Raw genomic sequence first — 23260 nt, 5'->3', positions numbered from 1 at the left:
AGTTCATCCAAGATACACCATACCGGATCGGTCGAGGCCCGGCTGAGAGGCCAGACTGAGATGGTTTTGACGTGCAGAGGAGGGACAGTGGGTATATTGGTAGAAGGATGTTAGAGACAAAGAGGACATATATGGATGCAGTTAGAGAGGACATGGAGGACAAAGAAGACAGTTAGATGGAGGAGAAGGACTCGCTGTGGAGACCCCTGAAGATGGAACAGCTGGAAGAAGAAGAAGAAACAAAAATCAAATCAGGCTGCTCAAACATTTTTCTGAGTTTACATTTATTTATATGATTATTTTAAATCTGTAGGACTGTGTTCACCCATTCTTTGTTTTTTTTTCATAAAGAATGGGTCAGTGTTTTTTTAAAAAAAGGAAACAGGGAAAGACCCGGGTCCTCAGTGTCCACTGTCCTGCAGGTTTTAGATGTTTTTCTCCTCCAACACACCTGATTTTAATGAATTAGGAATTACTGGGCTTCTGCAGAACTTGATGACCTGCTGGAGAGGTAATCCAATCATCTGAATCAGGTGTGTTGGAGCAGGAAAACATCTAAAACCTGCAGGACAGTCCTGAAGGATCAGGGTTGGAAACATTTGTTTCAAAAGATCCAATCAGGTCTAACTTCCTGAGACACCTGTGAGTCGTTTCAATCAGTTCTTAGACAAACAAACATTTGACTGACTTTAGGTTAGGATGGAAACACAGACTTTAAACAAGGAAGCTTAAATTTTTGCATATTTGAAGCAACATTATTCATACCATTTATGTTATATTACAAGAATGAACACACAAACGCTAAAAAGTTCAATGTATTATAAATTTATTGTTTTTAGTTTCTAAAACAACAACAGAAGAAACAACTCTTAGACCTTCTTAATCAATGAATCTACATTTATCTACAGAGCTTTTCAACAGCCAAGCGGTGCACGGTGACCTCCACAGGTCATGTCAGGACCACCTCAGTCTCTGGACCGGGACCCTGCAGAACCTGCTCGGGTTTAAATGAATGCAGGACTGATCCGAGACAAGGAGAACCAGAGTCTGCACAGCTGGGACCGGAGACAACGTTGGACTGATTTTATTCCTGTTTCTAACATTTCTTAACATGATTTTACTTGAACAATATTTACAGAAGTCAAAGCCCCGCAGATTAACGTTCATTATTCCAACTGGTATGATCTGATATATTAGTTTTATTATAAACTAAAAGTCTTTTCCAAGAATCTTCTCAGCTGTAAGTGGTCACACGGAGAAATAAAAACAGCCACATCACAGACAGCTGAAGAGCAGCCAAGTCATTCTTGACTGCTGATTAGATTAAAAATATACAGTCATACTTTCATAATTCTGAGATGCTAGGTCACAGTATAGATAAATCTTATAATTTAGAGGAACAAAATCATTATAAGAAGCTAAGTCATATATCAGATATCTCATAGTTCTGAGGTGTTCAGTCATAACATCTCATCGTTTGGAGGAGCTAATTCAAAGCTTTGAGATAATGTTTCTTAATTATGACTTGAAGGATCGTTTTCTTCTTCTGAATGATGGAAGAAGGCTTCCATAGTTACGACATGGGATACAAAGATAATCAAATGAAGTCATGCCTCACTTTCTATTAAACAAACTTTGTAGGGAGTCTGAGCTTTCCCTGCTGATGATCTACACAGAGCAGAGGGAAACGGAGGAGTCGTACGACGTAAACCCAAATCCAGCGTACAGAGGCTGAGTGAAGCTGGTGCTGAAAGTGTACAGGTGGATCAGAGAGCCCGAGGACACCCTGTAGAAGGACAGAGTCCCAGCAGGACAGTCCACGTACACGGCCACTCTGTGGGAGACGGACAAGGTCGGGATGAAAACCTGACTGTTTCCATGACAGATGGAGTAACCTCCATCAGAGCAGCTCAGCCTCCAGGAAGCATCGCTGCCACCAAACCTGCAGTCGTTACTCTGCCCCTTCCTCGGGATCCGCCTGTAACTGAGGGCGATCCGAACGCCGCCCCTCCACTCCACCTCCCAGTAACACCGCCCGGTCAGAGCGTTTCTGCACAGCAGCTGCCACAAGTCGAACCGATCCGGGTGATCTGGATACGGCTGCTTGGCTTTCACTAAGGTCATCTTCCTGTTGGTGTCAGACACCTGCAGGTGTCTGTTTAACGAGTTTTTGTCCAGTTCAAGTTTACAGAAATCTGATGGAGAGAACAAACAAACAGCCGCTCAGCCGAAGAGTTTATTCCTCTGCTGATGTAATATTAATGCTACTTTAGTCAAACTTACATTTCTTCAGACCAGGTTTTAGACTCTGCTCTCCAGCGTGGTCCAACCTGCAGGAAGAAACATCATTATTTCCAACAATTTAAACTTTGACTGCTGTTAAAAAGGATTTGGAGTTTCTCCTGTTGGAACAAAACAGGAAGTGGTAGAAATCTGTGGCTGCACGTGTCTCTTTGAATCTGTGCTCCATAAACACCAAGAGAATAAAATCGATCCCCCACCTGAAAGGCAGGGGGTAATGTGTCTGTTAGCAAAATATCTCACAAACCATTGGGAAACCTTCGGGAAATACTCACACAGCCATCAGCTTTGAAACAACAACAATAACAACAACTCAGTCAGATTCAGAGAGGCTGCAGCTAACATTTGCTGTGGTAGTAGCTGAGAGTCATACTCTGAGTGTGACGTCTTGTCATATCGTAGAAGATTCAGCACAAGGTTTAAGTTTGTCATTTCCCAGCCTAAGACTTCCTACCTGAGGGTGTCCAGTCTCCAGAGTGGATCCTGTAAGCCGGCAGAGAGCAGCTTCAGTCCTGAGGCTCCTGGATGGTTGTAGCTCAGGTCCAGTTCTCTCAGATGGGACGGGTTCGAGCTCAGAGCTGAGGCCAGAGAAGCACAGCCTTCATCTCTGATCAGACAACCTGAAAGACTGGAGCAAAGACAAATAAAACTCCACATGCAGGTTGGGAAATACCATTTGGACAGAACTTGCTCAAAGTTCAGGTAAAGAAGATCAGCTGAGCGGCCATCATGGATTCTGACCTGAGAACTTCCAGTTTACAGTTTGGACTCTTCAGTCCAGCAGACAGAAGCTTCACTCCTGAATCCTTCAGGTTGTTGTTGCTCAGGTCCAGCTGTCTGAGACTGGAGGACGAGGAGCTGAGGACTGAGGACAGAGCTTCACAGCTCCTCTCTGAGAGGTTACAGCCACTCAGCCTGCAGAGTTAACAAGAAAAACCAACCAGACGCTTTAGTTGTCACATCGGATATTACTGTATGAATGCTGAGACATCAGTAACACTATTCTGATCCTGTTTCTCATTCTTACTGGGTCTTATATATATATCTTTTGACTCCATACATGTAACCGTTCAAATATCAAAACCTTCATCTCTATATGAAATCTACCTGTTTGCTACTTTTAGCTTTTGGTAACATTCTGGTACTTTTAACTCTTCACTTTTAGCCAGTGTTCTGCTTCTTTTAGCTTTAAAAACGTCTTCAACAATATTCATCAAAGTCATTCAGTGCCCAGCTTTCATACAACATTTTACAGAAAAGTCATTTCTCTTGTTTGAATTATTTAATAAATCTACTTACAGCACTTTGTCAGAGGCTTTGACCACCGGCAGCAGCCTCAGGAGAGCCTCCTCTGAAGCAGAGTATTTCTTCAAGTCAAACACGTCCAGATCTTCTTCTGATGACAGTAAGATGAAGACCAGAGCTGACCACTGAGCAGGAGACAGATCATCTGTGGAGAGGCTTCCTGATGTTATGAACTGTTGGATTTCTTCCACCAGAGAACGATCGTTGAGTTCATTCAGACAGTGGAACAGGTTGATGCTTTTCTCTGCAGATGGATTCTCCCTGATCTTCTCTTTGATGTGACTGACTAGGTTCTGGTTTTCCTGTGAGTTACAGTCTTTCTGGGAGACAAGTCCTCGCAGCAGAGTCTGATTTTTATGGCATGACAGCCCCAGAAGGAAGCGGAGGAACAGGTCCAGATGACCATTTGGACTCTGTGAGGCTCTGTTCACAGCAGTCATGTAGAAATGTGTCTCAGAGTTAGTTTGTTTTTCTCCTAACAGGTTGACCCCAGAGGTGATGAAGGTCAGATGGACGTGAAGAGCAGCCAGAAACTCCTGAACACTCAGATGGACGAAGCAGAACACCTTGTCCTGGTACAGCCCTCTCTCCTCTTTAAAGATCTGGGTGAACACTCCAGAGTAAACTGAGGCGTCTCTGATATCGATGCCACTCTCTGTCAGGTCCGATTCATAGAAGATCAGGTTTCCTTTCTGCAGCTGCTCAAAGGCCAGTTTTCCTAAAGACTCGATCACCTTCCTGGTCTCTGGACTCCACTGTGAATCTGTCTCTGCTCCTCCGTAGTACTTGACCTGCTTCACTTTGGTTTGAACCACCAGGAAGTGGATGTACATCTCCGTCAGGGTCTTGGGCAGCTCTGGTCCATCTTTGGTTTTCAACACGTCCTCCAGAACCGTAGCACTGATCCAGCAGAAGACCGGGATGTGGCACATGATGTGGAGGCTCCGTGATGTCTTGATGTGGGAGACGATCTTGTTTGCCTGCTTCTTATCTCTGAACCTTTTGCTGAAGTACTCCTCCTTCTGTGGATCTGTAAACCCTCTGACCTCTGTCACCATGTCAACACACTCAGCAGGGATCTGATTGGCTGCTGCAGGTCTTGTGGTTATCCAGAGGCGAGCAGAAGGAAGCAGCTTTCCCTTGATGAGGTTCGTCAGCAGAACATCCACTGAGGTGGACTCTGTGACGTCAGTCAGGATCTGGTTCCTGTGGAAGTCCAGAGGAAGTCGACACTCATCCAGACCATCAAAGATGAACAGAACCTGGAACTCATCAAACCTGCAGGTTCCTTTGGTTTCAGTGAAGAAGTGATGAAGAAGTCCCACCAAGCTGAACTTTTTCTCTTTCAGCACATTCAGCTCTCTGAAGGTAAACGGGAACAGGAAGTGGATGTCCTGGTTGCTTCTGTCTTCAGCCCAGTCCAGAGTGAACTTCTGAGTTAGGACTGTTTTCCCGATGCCAGCTACTCCCTTTGTCATCACTGTTCTGATTGGTCCATGTCTTCCAGGTGGGGCTTTAAAGATGTCTTCTTGTCTGATGGTTGTTTCTGGTCTGTATGGTTTCCTGGATTTTTCTTTCTGGTCTTCGGTAACCTCTCCAGGTTTTTCCTCAGGAATGTAGACGTGGTTCTGAACAGTTGGACTTCCTGCTTTAGACATCTCATCAAACACACACTGGAACGTCTTCCTTAGCTTGGACTTGATTTCTTCTCTGGTTTCTGTACAATTAGTCCCTAATAAATAAACAAAAAATGTTTTAATGTTCCAGTAATTCAGAAAAATCTCCTCATGTTTCAGTTAAAAAACGAGCCTCACTCTTCTGCAGATCATCAGCCAGCTCCTCCTGCTTCATCCCCCTCAGGAAGTTCAGCGTGATGTTCAGAAACAGGTTTCTGCTGTTTGCACCCAGCACTTCCTCGTTCTGGTTCTGGTTCTGGTTCTCCAAGCATTCTGGGCCTCCTTCAGTCAGAACCCTCTGAATCTTCTTCAGTTCAGTTTTCACAAACCTGAAAATACTTTCCTCCAGAAGCTGAAACACAACTATCTATAGGTCAACTGATGGTGGAGCATGTTCAATAAAAACCATCAGTTTCATCTTCATTAAGTTCACATTTATCACACGACTGCTGTAATAATTCTCATTAAACTGGAGTTTGTCATGGTGTAATAAATGTTTGTTATTCTCACCATAAATATGGAGTCCAGATCTGTTTGGTGCTGATGCTGATGGCTCAGAACCTCCAAGCACTGCTGGTTTAAGCTGCAGAAACATCAGACTTTAGCACATCTACACTTTCTTCTTCTTGTTTTTAAAGAGGCAGATTACACATTAAAAACACATTAAACCTGCAGTTAAAAACCTGCCTTTAAAAGGAGGACTCTGTAATGAAACTGAAGATGGTTCATATCTTTTTAGCTGCTTTAAATACTACAAACCCATTTCTTTATTGTCTGACAGTGTTCAGATAGAAATAAAAAGTTCTGGCATCTGGAAAAAGCAAACCCCGTCATCCTGTCTGACATCCTTCAGCAGCGCAGCGATGTCTCTGATGCACCTCAGGTTTTTCAGGAATACTTTTCTGAGGATATCTTTTTATTCTGACATGAGATCCACTGTTAAACAATACAAGAGAGACGCTTCATAAGTGTGATAACAGCTTCATATCTTCCCCTAATGAACTGTGGCAGATTTTTCTTACAAAACAAAACAAACTGTTAATTCTTGCTGGAGATTTTTCCACAAACTTTTCAGTTTTGAGGTGTCTAAACTTTCCAAACAAACTCTTGTTTTTCTCTTTTTTTATTCTTCTAAAGTTTATAGATCAGACTGAAGGTGTTTTGTCATCTTAGTCATGAATTCCTGTTGGTCTTTGGAGAAATAAAGTTTCAGACAGTAGCTGTTTCGACATTCCTCACATTTCTGCAGATTATCTTTTAGAGACAAACAGCTGAAGCTCAAACCAAGAACCTGTGAAAGGAAACGGCTCAGTTTGTTATCTGATTGTTTAAACATTTAATGTCGTGCTGAGAGTTGCTCCTAAAACCAACAGAACCAGCTGACATCTTGTGTCCCACGCGATGTAATGTGGACGGACAACATTGTTCCAACTGATGCAGACAAACAGAAAGTGACTGCTGGATGTCCGAGTTCACCTCAGCTACTCAGAAACCTTTAAACGATCTGTCAGGAGTTAAAACTGCTGACAGGATGAACATTTTAATTCCTTTCATCAGTGACTCATAAACCATTTAACTCACATCTTCTCCTCGTTTTAACTTTTATGTTTTATCTTTTTTCTTCAACCGAACACAAATGGAAGAGCCCCATCCATGACCAACCCAAACAAACTTACTCCATGTCCTGAAAGTCCACGTCTTTAACGTTAACTGATGTTTTCTGCTGAAGCAGACATGTGGATCCAGGTCCAGGGTCCAGTCCAGCAGGGTCTGGATTCTGCTGCAGTTCTGGTCTTTAACACAATAAAAGGGTGTCAGTGAGAACCCTGACCTGCAGAACCAGCCAACACTTGGACACATTGATGCATTTAAACTTCTGACTGGAGCTGTTTCTGTATTAAATCTTGACTCGCTGCTCTTCTCTCCTCTCAGAAGCTGATGGTTCAGGTTAGTCGCCATAAAAAGTGTTGGACAATCTAAAGTTAATCACCTAGTTCCTTTTAGATCTGGGAAATTCAATTCCTTGGACCTCACACGCCTGACTGATTGCTTGGATCCAGGTCCAGATTCTGGTTCAGGCCCGGCAGAATCTGGACTTTGCTGCTGCTCCGACCTGAAACAAACACAAGAAAGTTGAGTTTTATTAACAAAAAAACCTCTGAAGTCTGCAGGTTCAACAATTAATGAGTAAAGAGGTAAACCTCCTAACATGTGCTCCATGTTTTTGGTTTTTAATCATTTAAACTAAAAAGAAACAGGAAGTGCAAAGAGAGGTGAAGTTTCTCCTATTTGTTGAGAAATCTGCACAGCTTCAGTTCACAAAAATCTATCGTCACAGTTCTGAGGCACAGAAGGTGCAGAGAAGTTTGTCTCTGAAATCAGGATTTGGGTCTTTTTGAGTTTCTGTAATTCATCTGTTTGTTCTTTGTGTGTCTTTATAAGACATTCTAGTTTCATTTTGTTCCCTGCCCTCAGGTCAGGTCAGGTCAGGTCAGCCTGCCCCACCCACCTCACCTGTTCCTGGTTACCTGTCAGGCCCAGCTCATCTTCCTCCTTTAGCTCTGTTGCAGTTATGAGTTATCTGTGATCAGCCTTTAGGATGGCAGGGATTCACTGGGGTTTGGGTCCTGCTTCGTTGAGCCGTTATCAGAACCAACAGATCTTCATGGAGCTACCTACAGCTCATCCTTTCCACAAACTCCCACTTCAAGATGGCCAGAAGACCTCTTTACCACCTCAGACCACTTCAGTCGGATTTATGTCTCCAGCTTCTAACTTCAGAACCAACAGATGAAACAACTCACTGTGTTTCCCTCAGATCAGGGCTGTTTACAACCATGGACCTTCTACGGGTGACCAGGTGCTTGGATTCAGGTCCAGGTCCAGGTTCAGGTCCAGGTTCAGGTCCAGGTTCAGGTCCAGCTCCAGGTCCAGGTCCAGGTCCAGGTCCAGGTCCAGGTCCAGGTCCAGGTCCAGTTGAGTCTGGTCCGGGCTGCTGCTCCGCCCTTTAAAACAACACGAAGGTCAGAGTTCTGAGCAGGTTCTGTCTGAACACAAGCAGAACAGTGACGGTTTAATAATAAACTCTTCACCTGTGAGTTTGGTTCTGGTTCTCATGGTCCACACTCAGACCGGTTCCAGGAGCAGAACCTCCCTGGTCTCTGTTCTCACACAGATCCATGATGGCGCTCACACCTTCACACAAAAACATGATCGCTCAGCAAAAAACGGGTTCACGCCACGAGACCCGGACGGACAGGTTCACGCCACGAGACCTGCTGTGTTCACGCACACCTGAGCACACCTGAGCCCACCTGCTCAGGTGTGCTCAGGTGGAGAAGACACTCAGAAAACGACAGATTCGTTAAAACAAGCTGTCTGGACTTGTTAGTTTTCAGATGTTCTCTCAGTTCAGCTCCAAGCTTTAAAACTGCAGTGAGCTTACACTCAAATCACTCCCTCCCCTCCCTCATGATGGTCCCATGTCTCCACAAATCAGAAGCAAAATACATCTTTAAACATTCACACAGTTTAAGAAAAGCTGTCAGGACTTCCTGTAACTTCAGCTCTGAACATCAGGAGCAGCAGCAGGAACCGTGTCAGGGTGAAGGTCTCACCTCAGGTGGGCTGAAGCTGAAGAATACCTGATGCAGCTGCAGCTCCTCGTCGCTCCTCCGTCCGGCTGAGTCTGATCTCAGGACTGAACCACATCCTCATAACTTCCCAGCTCCAACCAGAACCCGTCAGAAAACCGGTCCGGTCAGCTGCAGCTCCACCTCCATCCACCAGGTGGCGCTGACTGACACCTGGTGGAGTTCAGAGGGAACGACTGGAGGAAAGTAAAATACTCCACTTTTTATTGTTTCACACAAATGTTAGAGTTATTCTTTCTTCCTGTGATTTTAAAAACATTTAGTTTGAAACAAGAATAAAATGCAAAAAGTAACAGTTTCCTTAAACTCAATAATATTTTAGGTTTAGGTTAAAGGTGAAATAAATACTTTATTTTACAGTCTGTGTTCATCTCAGAGACACTTTAACATGTTGGAGGAAGACAACAAATAAAAACATCCAGACAGCTGTTGATGCATGCATTCATCAGAAAATACACAAAATATCCTGCTTCTTTTACAGACAGATATATTATTATTATTATTATTAATATTAATATTCACACCCTGACTCTGCAGCTCTGACAGAAAAACCTCACAGTTCAAAATCTGATTGATCATCACGAGTAATTAATGTTTCAGGAGCACATTTTACAGATCTTAGACTGTTAACAGGAAGTTATTCTGTAAAATCAGACGTTCAGACCAGAAAACACTGAATTCAGCTCAAACAGAAACAGAAACATGTTCAGGAAGAAAACTTAAATGTTTTAAAATACTTTTAACATTTATTTCAGCAAACTAAATTTGGGGAAGAGAAGTCATTGTATCAGGATAAAGTTATTTAAAAATTTCTAAGTGTTTATGATGAAAGAAACTCTTAAAGAAAAACCTGAAGTTTAAATGTGAAGATCTTGTGTTAAATGAACTTGTGAAGATTTTCACATTTTAAAACATTTAAATTCTGAACCGAACATGAGAAACAGAGCTCTTTAATCTGTCAGCGTTTTGTCCCTTCTGCTGCACCGTACTTTCACAGGAAGTCCTCGTGGTTCTTAGAGTTTCTCTCCTGTTGGATCTTTGATCAGAAATGTTGTTTTTTTTCAGTGAACATTTTATTTTAAAACCTTTAAACTCTGATAAAAGATTTACAGGTGGGAGGGTTTCCTAACATTAAAACTGTTCAGAGTTCAAAGGTCACAGATTGAGTTCATGACCTGAGCTTCAGCTGATCAGCTGATCAGATCTCAGGTCCAAACTGTTCATGTCAGACAGACGCCTGGTCCAACAGAGTCCAACAGAGTCCATCAGAGTCCAACAGAGTCCAACATGTGGTGTTTGACATACATGAAAGGCTGAGGAGCTGCAGCTATAACTGGTTATAACTGCTGCTATAACTGGTTATAACTGCTGCTATAACTGGTTATAACTGCTGCTATAACTGGTTATAACTGCTGTTTTAATTGGTTATTACTTGTGCTATAACTGGTAATAAGAACAGTGGTAATAACCAGTTGTAACTGGTTATAACCACTGTTCTAACTGGTAATAACCAGTTATAGCTGGTTATAACTGGTTACAACTGCTGTTATTACTGCTGTTATAACTGCTATTATAACTGGTGATAACTGGTTATAACCGCTGTTATAACTGGTAATAACTGGTTATAACCGCTGTTATAACTGGTGCACCCTCTCTTCCTCAGGTCTGCTGTCTCAGAGCGTGTCTGCTCCTTTTTTCCCAGAATGCATCTCTGTACATCTTCAGGTTGTCCATCTCACTCGTCTCTCTGAGGAAAAACAGCAGATGAGTTCTGAGTGCAGTGTGTGTTTAAGTCAACGTGTGTGTGTGTGTGTGTGTGTGTGTGTGTGTGTGTGTGTGTGTGTGTGTGTGCGCACACTCACGGTGTGTGTGTGTGGTCGGAGCAGAAGCTCAGACACTTGGTGTCCTGTGAGTCGGTGCAGAAGCAGCGCTGCAGATCCCTCCTGAGCCGAACAGGTCCGAACCCGTAAGGAACCACATGGCTGGAAAACACACACACACACACACACACACACAGGCACACACACACACACAGACACACACAGACACACACACAGGCACACCCACACACACACAGAGGCACACACACACACACACAGACACACACACACAGACACACACACACACACACACATTGCCATTATTTAACAAAACAGTTGCTAACAGCTAAAAAAAAAGGAAATTAAGTAAATTTTAAAGAACAGTTTTTTTCATTCATTTCGATGAGAAAAAACTTGTAAATAAAGTTAAACATTTAAAAAAGTCTAAAGGTTCCAGCTGCTCTGTCCTTAAAATCTGCTTCAGTAGCTGCAGCCTAAAAACAGGAAACCAGTAATGATGACTCAGCGTAAAGTCAGGGTCTGAGGTTCTGGAGGTTCTGAGGTTCTGAAAGTTCTGGAGGTTCTGGAGGTTCGGAGGTTCTGAGGTTCTGGAGGTTCTGGAGGGTCTGGAGGTTCTGAGGTTCTGGAGGTTCTGGAGGTTCTGGAGGTTCTGAGGCTCTGGAGGTGATGACCCAGTTCTCCATCATCAGCCTGCAGAACCAGCAGCCACATGGTGAACTCGACTCAGGCGATCCGGTTCTGTTGGTTGTTGGATCCTCGTGGTGCCGGAGCGATGGCGGTGACGGCCCTCTGCTGGGCCGCAGGTCAAAGGTCAAGTGCCCTGATGGGTCGCTGACAGATTAACGGGGCCGCGGCAGGAAGTGACTGCAGCGCGAGTCTCAACAAGTCGTTCATCTTGAAACGGGAAAGTTTCATGAGGTGTTTTCTCAGTGAAACTGCAGCACATCTGGATCGGATCACAGCTGGAGATAAAACACAGGCAGCCCTCCTCTGTTCGCTCACATCCAGAACATCATTTACTCCCTGTCCTCAGACACCACCTCCTTCCTGGGTCCCAGGGACGAATCAGATCCTGGACGGACCGGTCCGAACACTTCTGCAGGTCTTAGAGCTCCAGGGTTTGATTAAGGGACAAAGATCTGCAGCGGAGTGGACTGAATGTAGGAGTTCTGTCAGAGCCTCGTCTCCTTTTTACATTTCTGCAGGACTGGGAGACAATAACGTCCCAACATGTCCTTCCTGTCAGACACGCTGACATGCAGCTCAAAAATCAGGAATAACTTCACGCCAGAACAACCTTTAACTCCGTAGTTTGATTTAAACAAAAACGATTCCAGTCTGGTCCTTTCTTCTTACTCATCAGGTTTAGTAAAACCCAGCTGGGAGCTTGAGTTTATTCGTTCTAACCTGATCTGTTTTCTCCTGGAGAAGGACCAACTGCTGTTTTCCTGAACGCCTCCCCTGCAGCCCGCAGCGTTTAGTGGCGGTGGGCGCATCGACTGCCGTTTAAAGCCTCTTTATGATGAAGGCAGGAAACTAAGTTTAAACTAAACTAACAATCTGAGGTGGTCGCAGCGCTGCTGAAGCTGTTTTTGGATTTTCTCTGGAACCTATTTTGGTTTGAGACCTCTTTTACTAAAAACCTCAACTTAATTAGAAATTGAAACATGACTCTGAAAGGCTGACAGAGCTCTGAACTTCAGCATCATCTCCAGGAAGAATTACAGAACTTTTCCTTTTTTTAAAACCGCTGCTGATTTGGAGACAAATATGAAAAACTAAAAGCAGGAACTTTAAAACAACTAAAGTTAAAATGAATCTTATTTTCATTCTGTCAGAGTTTTAATTATCAGCCTGGTGTGGGCCCTTCAGGGTCCGACCATAATGACTTTAAACTCCTGAGGTTTTCCTCGGTGGCTTGTCAATAAAGGGTTAAACAGGTTATTTTCTACACACGGAGAGAAATTACCGTTCTGCTGTCTTATTACCTCCACCACATCTAACTGCTCACTCATCGCTTGTGCACACTGAACTAAAATGAAGTTAATTTCTGGTAATTGTGAGCAGGATTTCTTATCTGAGTCCAGGAAAATTTAAAATATGTCCAAATGGACTGAAGATTTCTGCCCAACTCTGTTTGAGTGTTTCTGGAAATCTGAGCTCCAGACGGTTCATTAAAACATCCAGTTAGAGACACAAAACTGAGGAAATATGTGAATTTTTACTTAGAAATTCAGTAAATCTGTTCTTCTAACACGACATTTGGGCCCAAACATCATGGAGTCCATCATTCTACAGAGAGAAATCATGTTTTAAACCTCACCGGTGGAACTTCTCTCCTTGTTGCTGGACATTAAAATCCCTTTTCTCACTAAATACTTTTATACAGAAAATTAGCATAAAACAGGCTTTTTCTATATTTTACAATAGTGATATTTAATTGTTTTTTGATTTAAAACTTAACAGCATCTTTATAACTTTCAGTTAAATGTTTATTTTTCCAGCAGAAGAACGATGGTCCAAAGATGGAGCCTTGTGGAACGCCCATTTTTATGATTTTTAAAAGTTGATTTCATCTCGTTAACTTTGACATACTGTTTTCTATTTTTTAAATATAAACAGAAGAAGTCTCTAACTTTTTAAAGATATTTAACTTTTAAAGTTTGTATAAGAGCATCTCATGATTAACTGGAATAAAAACCTTTTCCAGATCTAAGAAAACGACATTAATGTCATCTAAAGATCATTTTAATTAAATAAGTAGTCAGTTCTGATAAATATTCTGTTTGGTTTTTAAGAAACCTGAGTTTAATGTGAGTTTAGAAGTCAAATATTGATGAGTAATTGTGCGTACAGTTTGTTAAACTTTAAAAACATCTCAGCAGCACCTTTTAGCGCAGAGCTCCATCTCTGCAAAACAAACTCTTTAATATTTATTATTCTTGTCCTCCTCGCTCACCTCGGGGTGTTGACCCAGACGATGCCGATGTGACAGAAGAAAATACACTCCTTGTCTTTCTGGTTCTCACAGGAGCAGCGTTTCTCCCGCCGGTGGGCTGTGGGGGGGAGCTGCACGAGGGGGCCCTCCTCCACCACGGGGCCCTCCTCCACCACGGGACCCTCCTCCACCACGGGGCCCTCCTGCACCACGGGACTCATAACAGAAGCTGGGAAACACAGATGATTATTTATGAATTATCATCTGTTAAATAACAGTTTTATTCTGTTATAACTGGGAAAGTAAACAGATGTTAATTTTAGTTTAATAAAAACAATTTAAGTTTTTTTTTATTTAAGTAATTATTTTCATGCAGAGGTTTTCTCATGAAAAAGTACTTTGACAACAAATTATGGATAATTTAAACTGTAAAGCTTTAACAGAAGGTGGTCCTAAATGAATAGAATATTTTGGCCCCTCCCCCTCCCTCTCTGCTGGGCTGCAGCCGCTTAAGCTCCTCCCAGCAGAAAAAACAATCATCAAGAGAAACTGAGAATCATATGAAAGTGATTCACTGTCAGCTATCTTTACAGACACTTTTTTACCTTTTCCCAGACTCAAAGACTCAAAGACTGAAGGGAGAAACAGCGACTGCTTCCTGTGTTTTTGGAGTTTTGTGCTTGTAGCTGCTCTCAGGCTGAATAAAGACCCGAGCATGAAGAGATAACTAAGCCAGCTGACACCTGAACTGACACACAGGAGTGCATTAAAAGCAGCATCCTGAGCCAATAAAGCAGGCAGAACCCACAGACGGGCTTTGATGTTGCTTACAGTGCACACAGGAATGTTTGGGCATCTAAAGAGGGTTTTACACGACTCTCAGGGAACAAAATAACACCTCTAACTCTCCATAAATGGTGGAGGGCTCAGCTTTATGCTCCTGCCTCGCAGAAAATCAAATATCTGAGGTTGTTGTTCATGGAAAGCTTCCAAGGAAGTTATTAGTTGGACCACAGTTAAAATAAGAAACACTTCAGTCACTTTCAAAACTCTTTTTCTTTTATTTTTAGCAATAATTAATGAGTTTTCACCAACATTTAAAGACAAGCAGGAGTGTATTTAAAGCTGGAGTCAGGGTGAGGTGGTAGTTAGGACCTCGGAGATCCTGAGGTGTTCCCATCGTGGTAAGAAGAACAAACCGTAGAGGACTGAGAGGCGAGTGGAGCCAGCTGATGGAGAGACCCCTTTGGATACAGATGCTGCCACAAACAACCAAAACCTGATTATCTGCAGGTCATGGCCAGGTCTTCAGGGGTGGATTAAAGATCTCAAGTATCTCACTGTCCTGCAGCTGCTGGTGACCAGACTCAAGGACCAGTTCAGGGAGATCCCACTGAATTCCTTCATGTTTGGTGTCTCCAACAGTCGCAGATCAGGGATCATTTTAGCTGTGGACCGCTGAAGGTCACGCTGAAGGTCATGGCCTAAAGAAACCAACAGAACCACAACATCTGCAAACAGCAGAGAGGAGAACCTGAGGGTCCAAACCAGACCCTGTACTGAATATGATGAATGTTAGATATTAACCTGGTAGTTGTGGCCTCTTAAATAGATAAAATCTTCAAGTATTCAGTGAGTTTAATTAGATTTTAGAAAACCAAAGTATTAACTGCTTCATGAGGCAGTATTTAGCTGGTGCAGCTTTGGTTTATTTATGTTTCACTAAACAGAAGATAATGAAAGAATAATCAAGCTCCTGTTCTGCTGACGACCCGCGGGTCACACATATCATGATGTTGGTTTAAAGTCTTTATCAGTTTAGGTTTGTTTAAAGCTTAAAGAAAGGGGTTCAGGTTATTAATTATTGATCTAAATATTCTTACAAGATGTCTGTCATGTAAGAATAATAAAAACATTCCTGGAATGAGCCCATCCCTGATAACACGGATCATTACAAGCTTTAGGTGCGACCCAGGCTTCCTGAGCTGCGTCTCAGATCGTTTTACTGTTTGAATAAGATGCCAAACTGCAGCAGGAACGGGAGAAAAACACCTGAAGAACGGGAGAAAAACACCTGAATAAGAGTCACTGATAAGAAGTTTAAGTTGCTGAGATTTTCCTGCTTTCATTCATCTCTAATGACTGGAAGCAGGAGTCAGTCAGGAATTTCTCGGATTGGTCACACTTTGGATACAAGATTTCAGAGAAAACAGAGACTCGTTATCCGAGGTTCCTTCAGACCTCCCAGATGGTTGGCAGTGGACCTTTCCAAAGCAAACCAAACGGAGGTGTCCTGTCCAACACTACAGACAGTCGGACAGGTTTTAATCCTCTCTGAATGGAGACGTCATGCTTTCTGTCCACAGTCATCTGATAACCCCTCAGCCAATTTCCTGTGATGGTTTCAATGTTTCAGGTTAAACAAGCAGCAGCTTCTGAGACGCTTCAGGCTCAGAATGTTTCACAGAAACAAATAAAACAAGTTTCTGATTCGATCCTGTGGCAGAAAAATGTCTTACAGTCATAAAACGCCTCCACCGCTTCTGTTATTTACTACTTTCCATCTCAGCTGTCTCCTTTCTACGAGGAGGAGCAGCTTCTGTTAATTACTACTTTCCATCCATCCATCCATCCATCCATCCATCCATCCATCCATCCATCCATCTATCCATAGACTTCTGGGTCTCCTCTCCGTGATCCAGAAACCTCCAAAGGGAGGTGGAGGCTTCATAACCACCTCAGCTGTCTCCTTTCTACGAGGAGGAGCAGCAGCTCTACTCCTTCCTACAGAGGAAGTTCATTTTAGCTGTTTGGATCCAGGATCTGGTTCTTTCTGACCTGAAATCTTATGACCATAGGTGAGGGTTGGAACGTAGATGGACCAGTAAATTCAGAGCGTTGCTCCTTCTTCACCAGGACAGACTGGACCTGCGCCCTTGTTACTGCAGACGAGGCTCTGATCCGTTGGTCCAGCTCCTGCTCCGTCCTCCCTGAACTTCTCTGCTTGAAGCAGAAACTCACCTCCAACCCCGAAGGAGCACTCCACCTTTTTCTTCTTCTGGTTGGGAACCATGACCTCAGACTCTGTGAACATCTCCACTGAACACTGAAGGTAAGAGTTTGATGAAACCAACAGAACCACATCATCTGCAAACAGCAGAGCTGAGATCCTGAGGGTTCCAGACCTGACCCCCTCCTCCGTACCACTGCACCTTGCATCTCCAGCAGCCCTGATGGAGTCCAAGGAGCTCGGCTGAGTGCCAAGAATCTGGACACATTATTTCATTCTGCATCACATAAAGAAGCACCAGCTAAACTCTGTTTGTGGGCATATCTGTCAGATCAAACTGTAAGAAGTTTCAGAGTCAAAACACAACAGATCTCCTTTTTATTTTTTACACATCTTCTGATACATCAGCGGGCTGTTCATGCTCTGCTGCTCAATGCCAGAGGGAGGAAAACCACATTTATGTTCATTTTAAGTTATTCAAAGCTCACTTTGAGATAATTTGAGATAATTTAAAGTTCTGATCTTCAGAGAGATCTGAGGAAACCTGAGATGTTCTCTTGGTTGTAACATTTCAGCTCCAAATGTGCAAAGTGAAACAGTTATTATTCATCTCTGTTGCCACATCTGCAGCCTCGTTTCCACTTTCTGAGCACAAGTCAAAACACAAACCTGGACCTGGACCTGAGCCAGGCTGCCTTCAGACAAAGAAGACCTGACATCAGACTCCATGCTGAAAGGTGGTTCTTCATTGTTTCCCTGCTTCAGGCCATGAATCATGTTTCATGGATGCAAACAACTTTTTCCACTTTTGGCACAGATTCAGTCCCGACTTCCTCTCCTATAATTTGGTTTAGTGCTTTGTGGTTTCAGAGCCCCTGTCTCCATAAACTCTGTGTAAGAATCTGTGCAAATGTTGCTGTTCGTTTACACGTATGTCTGCAGAACAAAAACAAAATGTGGTTAAGCCCCAAGGCCAAGTCCCGTTCAGACTCCTGCTTCGTCTGGGGTCAGCCAAACCGAAGTCAGACTCATGAGAGCGTCTGTTTGGTTTCACAGGATTCACCATCAGCCGCAGCTAATCAACGTTAGCCAACACACAAACGGCTTCAGCTCAGACAGGTTTACAGATATCGAGCTCAAATCGGACATGGTAGAAGCTGAGAGTCATTCTCAGAAAGTCCTCCAAGCACTAACAAACTGAGGAACATATTTTTATTTAAAACTTTGGCATGCGCCTTGGTGGGCGATGTGCTCCCCTTGAAGGACTTCCTGTCTCATTTCAGGTGCTGGTCGGCTGTTTGGACCCTCAGGAGTCCGTCTGCAGGTCCAAACCTTCCAGAATCCAGAAGATTTCTTCACATTTATCCGCATGAGTAAACTCACTGAACAAAACTGCAGTTTTAAAATAAAAAGCCCAGTTGAGTCTGAGAGTGCTGTCAGGAGTTGATGTTTACTTAACTCAGGTTATTTTGGAGGAATTAAATGGTGCCGACAGCCAAGGTAAACGTCTCCTGGGAGGTGTGGAGGTCTAAACATCTCCAGCACGGAGTAAAGTCTCAGTCCTCTAAGAGGGCAGTCAACCACCGACAGACCTGCTGCAGAGACCAGCTCTAACCTCCGGACTCAGAGAACCGATCAGCAACATTCAGAAACCACCACAGAGTCAAACTGCACCACGTTCATTGAACAACAGATCCACTTCCCAGCTTCCTACCAGCAGCTGCTCACACAGAGTTCAGGTTTATCTGCTGCAGGTTTCTGTGTCCATGAAAGCAGAAATCTGACAGTTTACAGACATCCTAACATCTGATCCTCTGGAAGAAACCAACTGTGATGGTTTACACTGAACCTGTCTGATGCAAAGAGAATAGTGATCAACTCTATCCAACCCACAACGCTCAGATGTTCATGTTTTATAACAAATCACAGCATTTTATAACTCATCCGTCCTTTAAAGAAGGATCAGTTTGAGAAGAGAAAACTGAGCTCTGAACCCAGTCCCTGACAGATGTGAGGTTACCATGGTAACCATATGAACCTCTGGCAGCAGCTTCAGCATCCTTTACTCTTCTTTTACAGTTTATGCTGCAAAACGTCGGCCATTTTTTTCATCGTCTATCATTACAAAATAAAAGCCTTCAGTTGAGCTTCAGGGAAGAAAACTGATGAATGTTGGAGTTTTATTCTCTGACCTTCAATGTTTGTTAGTGTTGAACGACGATGTTCTCCTTTGTTTCCTGACATGTTCTCACAGATCTGTCAGTGATCGTTGTTCTTCAGGTCGGGGCACATAGGAACCTGCAGGTACAGGTGTGGCAGCAGGTCAGATTCCTGCAGACCTGCAGACTTTCTGTGATGCACTTTACGACAATCTTAAAGAACTTGGGAGCAAATGCAGAAAGATTTGAAAAAACGTGTTTCTTGAAGGATCTTTTTCTGCCCCTTAGAGTTCAGTTCTGTGTGGAACCAGAAGTCAGAATGAGCCGAGAAATAAAACATTTATAAATCATATGTTTGATTAAATAAAGAAACTGATCCTGGGCAAATCTGACCCTTAATGACTCTTATTATACAACATGATTTCATGGTGATTTATGAAAGGAGAGATGACTTGTCCTGACAGGAGAAAACATCTGGATCAGAACCTTAAAGAACCAGAGATCAGGGAGAACATTTCTGTCACTAAAAAAACAACAAGAAAAACCTGAATTAATTTTAAACCAGAGAAATTGTTTTTTAGTGAAAACAGCACGAACGCTGAGAGCTGAAGAATGAATTATTACAGCTAAAATAAGCCGAATAGGAGCTCATCAGCAAAACAGCAGCTAAAAGTAGCTAAAGAAGATAAAACCAGAGGCAGCAGCTGAAGCAGGTTTCACAGAGAACAATGTTTCTGAAGGAACTGAAGAGATCTCAACAGGAAAACATTTGTGAACAAAGTTAAATACTTTGAAAAAGTCACAAAAACCAGCCGTCTGCTGGATGAGCTGAACGTTTGGATTCATAAACAGCTAAAGCAGCACAAAGTCTGCAGAAGGAGTTAGACTGTAAAGGATGTACAGAAGAAACTTTAAATGAGAAAACAACATTCAAAAAGATCAAATCTGCAGCAGATGATGTGGAAACTCAGAGCAGAGGTCAGAACTTCCTCCGTCCTGCAGAAACCTCGGCTGTTTCTGTCACATTTAGACAAACTGAAGCTCGGAGGAAAGAAAAGATGAAATCAGCCTCACCTTCAAACTGCTGGAGCAACATCAGAGTGGTGGTGAGGAGCCAAAGGTAAGTCATATCCATGCTGAAAAAACAACCCAAACAGCTTAATCTCCTGCTGACGGGAAGTGTTTAAATGTTTCCAATCAGCACCTAAAGCAGCTCAGTCCCATCAGATCCAGAGGGCTTCAGAGGTTCTGCTCCGTCCAGATGTGGAGGATAGAGTGAGGGCTTGGAGCCCAGCTGCTGCATGAAAACAGACTGAGGGGAGGAGGAAGCAGCTCCTGCAATCAGACACCTTCACAGAGCCATAAATTACAGCTGCTCACATCTGGAAACATCCCTGCTCAGCTTCACTCCACACATTAGGCAGAAAATATACTGCGGACATTAAGCCCCGACATTCCTTCAAGGAATGCATCTCACCTGCTTCATTTCATGCAGGAATTAAAGGTTTAAACGGGTCACAGAAAGTTGGACTTTAATGGTTCTGAACAGTTCTGACACAATCACAGGTTCAGATTTTTACAGGTTTCACCTCAGAATGAGCTAATATGTCCAACAATCTGTCCTCTGTCTCTGTCTCCTTCCACCCAGAGTGTCTCTGCTGGAGGACTGATGGGTTCCTCACAGAGGTCAGAGGTCACACACCCAAACTCTCATTGACTTCCATTGTCTCTGAGCTCAGAGTTTTCTCTCCAAACAGGAAGTGAGGCTCTTTTTAACTCATCTTCTACATAAAACAGTGGGGATATTTCTACAGTCTTTACAGGTAGTAATACGTGTAACAGCCTGGTATTTACCTGGTACTTACCTGGTATTTACAGAGTATTTATACAGGTACAAAATAGATACTTATAGAGTTTTTACTGGGCACTGGAGTACTTTCTGAGTACATACCAGGTTCTTAGAGGGCAGTTGCTTGGTATAAACTGAGTATTTACTCAGTTTATATTTAGCTGGTAGTACTTAGTTATGGGATAAGTACCAAGTAAGTACTCAGTACACACCAGATGTACATACAGGTGTAAATACCTGGCAGCAGGGAGGTTTCTGGTGACAGACTGGAACAGAAAATAATTTGATTTTATTTTGATTTAAACCTGCAGAGATTACCTTCATTTTCTCAACATTTAATTTGATTTAATTCTCTCAAAAACGAAGGATAATTAGCTTTATTTCCTTGTAGAAAACCTGGACTCTGCTTGTTTTATCTTTTGTGGTCGAAACAGAAATGTTTGAGTTTTAGGACGCTGGGCTCTTTTTCGGGGTTTTATGAGATCTTCTAAAGAGCGTTTTGGGGAAACCCAACCAGAAGCCTCTGAGGAGTCCTGGAGACCACAGAACCTGCCTCCCAGATGTTTGGATTGTCCCGATAATCTCCCAGTGATGGTTTACCACAGATCCTGACCATGGTTAGACTACTTCCCCTGAAGAAGGTATCAAACGAGGGAAACATTCAGCTGCTTTTAGTGGTTTCTGTCAGTTTTGTTGCTGAACTTTGTTCCAGATGACCTCAGCAGGTTGGACCAAAACAAATATGCAGAAGTATCTGCTGAAGATGTAGGGAAGCTGAAAACGACACATTTGGGACTGAAATAATAAATGGAGGACATATCCTCCTGAGTTAGGGTTGAAGGAGCGAACACAGATTTCCACCTGGAGTCGACGTGGTGTCAGAGTTCACGACTCAGAGACGAATAAATTTAATTAACTTATAGCTCAGAAGGAATTACTGTAGGCTTGTCTTTTAAAACTGGTTGGTCGGCTCAGCCTAAATGACGTTTCGGCTCTTTTAGACGAGTTAATTCAAGTATTTTAATTAAACATTAAAAACCAGAACATTAAACATGATTTCTCCTTCCAGGATCTCTGACGTGTTGGTGGATTATAATCCATCCTTTGGGGGGGTTACTGTTGATTTTGCCCAGAAATAATGTTTTTTAGAAATCGTTTAAATGATTTCTGCACACAGGCGGTGGTTCGTGTGTCGGGTTAGGAAACTAAAACACTTCAGTTAATCTTTTAACTCTGCCGCCTCGAACAGCCTGAAACGGGCCACACAGGTTTATTTTGTCGTCTCGGCTGTAAAAAAAACATCAAACATTTCCAAGATTTCCTCGGCTGTTTTATCTGATGTGAGTGTTTATCATCACCGAATGACTTTAGATTAGAATAACAGCTTAAAGGGAATAAAAACACACACTCAAGTGGATTCTCCTGGTTTTTATTAAATAAAAAACTGTTTCAACATATGATGTTTACGTTCAACCTTTAAATTGTGGTTCAGCCGTTGAGATTTCAGCTTGTTGTGGTTTTTGGCTGCTGGAGCTCAGGTCAAATCTTCCCATGACGCTGAAGCTGATTCTGTCTCCGTTTTTCCCACAAATTTAAAGATCAGGAGGTCGAGAAAAACAGAAATTATATTTTATGAAGAGACGACAACAACAAAGCCGTGAGAACGCTGCGAGCTGAAGAAGCTGAAACAGAGCTTTTACAGCTAAAAGAACATTAGCTGAAAGCTAAAGGAAGCAAAACAACAGCTGAAGGACAAAACGTAGAAAAATGCTGACTCATGTCTTTACAGCCTCAGAGTGCTGTGACCCCGCCCCCCCCCCCCGGTGACAGGGGGCGCCGTATCCAACTCCTAACATTTTTACAACTGTTCTGAAACAAAATAAACAGTTTCCAGTTTGTAACAATCTGTTCTTTATATTTCAACACCTACTTATAGGTAAACTGACTACTACCCTAATTTATTATCATTCTTTTTAACCCTTAATATTTGCAGGAAGTAAACCATCAAAAGCAGCAGGGCGCACTTGGACAGGGTCAAAGGTCAACCTCCAGCCTGCAGAGCCAACAGAAACCAGATGGACATGGTGGCCACATGGTGGACACATGGACTCATCTGGACTCACAGCTTCACTTTAGGCATCATTCAGTGTTTTTTACTTTTTCTTCCTCTGCAGAGGTCTCACAGATCTGTCTCCAGGTGTGGAGGAGCACCTGTGAGGACATCTAAAATATTTAATGTCCTCCCCCGCCCGCCCCTCTCGTCCCCCGGGACTGTTGAGGAATTTGACAAATGTCCCCCAGTGACGTCGCTGCCAGGAGACAAATTGGAAAACGGGAAAAATGTGGAGGTTAGAAACGTGTGAACTTAGAAGAAAAGTTCTTCTAAGTTCCTGTTCTGCAGGAACGCATATCACCCGCCGCGTCCTCGCTGGAGTCCTCGCCTGGGTCCCTGCCTGAGTCCCTGCCTGAGTCCCTGCCTGAGTCCCTGCCTGAGTCCCTGCCTAGGTCCACAACAGTCCTCGCCAGAG

At 43.1% G+C, this 23260-nt stretch overlaps 2 protein-coding genes across 4 annotated transcripts; both read right to left on the bottom strand.

The window, feature by feature from the left end:
- Positions 1-809: 809 nt before the first annotated feature.
- LOC108240286 (NACHT, LRR and PYD domains-containing protein 9) lies at positions 810-9121 on the bottom strand. 2 transcript variants are annotated; one of them, XM_037981445.1, is made up of 12 exons: positions 8900-9121; positions 8375-8477; positions 8087-8287; positions 7273-7395; positions 6959-7075; positions 5793-5865; positions 5421-5634; positions 3601-5338; positions 3043-3216; positions 2756-2929; positions 2284-2330; positions 810-2195 (listed from the first exon to the last, which is right to left on the bottom strand). In XM_037981445.1, exons 2-12 carry the CDS (start codon positions 8461-8463, stop codon positions 1669-1671), a joined length of 3477 nt encoding a protein of 1158 aa, XP_037837373.1. In that variant the 5' UTR covers positions 8464-8477; positions 8900-9121; the 3' UTR covers positions 810-1668. The 2 variants fall into 2 exon arrangements, with proteins under 2 accessions (XP_037837373.1, XP_017279141.1); XM_017423652.3 differs by having other exon boundaries at positions 8927-9121.
- A 143-nt stretch (positions 9122-9264) lies between these two features.
- si:ch211-202p1.5 (uncharacterized protein LOC103909337 homolog) lies at positions 9265-20176 on the bottom strand. Of its 2 annotated transcripts, none has more exons than XM_017423655.3 (5): positions 20088-20176; positions 19958-20019; positions 13736-13943; positions 10798-10917; positions 9265-10682 (listed from the first exon to the last, which is right to left on the bottom strand). In XM_017423655.3, exons 1-5 carry the CDS (start codon positions 20105-20107, stop codon positions 10595-10597), a joined length of 498 nt encoding a protein of 165 aa, XP_017279144.1. In that variant the 5' UTR covers positions 20108-20176; the 3' UTR covers positions 9265-10594. The 2 variants fall into 2 exon arrangements, with proteins under 2 accessions (XP_017279144.1, XP_017279145.1); XM_017423656.3 differs by adding an exon at positions 18917-19022 and having other exon boundaries at positions 19958-20146.
- Positions 20177-23260: the final 3084 nt, after the last annotated feature.

Source organism: Kryptolebias marmoratus, linkage group LG19 (assembly GCF_001649575.2).
Source record: "Kryptolebias marmoratus isolate JLee-2015 linkage group LG19, ASM164957v2, whole genome shotgun sequence".
NCBI classification, from domain to species: Eukaryota; Metazoa; Chordata; class Actinopteri; order Cyprinodontiformes; family Rivulidae; genus Kryptolebias; species Kryptolebias marmoratus.
Note: the sequence above shows the minus strand (reverse complement) of the source record. Positions and strands in the feature narration are given on the sequence as shown.

Coding starts and splice junctions, on each gene's coding strand:
- si:ch211-202p1.5 (XM_017423655.3), bottom strand. CDS start 20,107: ATGGGACTGAGCTGCTTTAG. Junction 10,918..13,735: donor GTCTGGGTCAACACCCCGAG/GTGAGCGAGGAG, acceptor TGTGTTTTCCAG/CCATGTGGTTCCTTACGGGT. Junction 10,683..10,797: donor TCCGACCACACACACACACC/GTGAGTGTGCGC, acceptor GTTTTTCCTCAG/AGAGACGAGTGAGATGGACA.
- LOC108240286 (XM_017423652.3), bottom strand. CDS start 8,999: ATGAGGATGTGGTTCAGTCCTGAGATCAGACTCAGCCGGACGGAGGAG. Junction 2,331..2,755: donor TGGAGACTGGACACCCTCAG/GTAGGAAGTCTT, acceptor TTCTTCCTGCAG/GTTGGACCACGCTGGAGAGC. Junction 2,196..2,283: donor AAAACCTGGTCTGAAGAAAT/GTAAGTTTGACT, acceptor TCTCTCCATCAG/ATTTCTGTAAACTTGAACTG.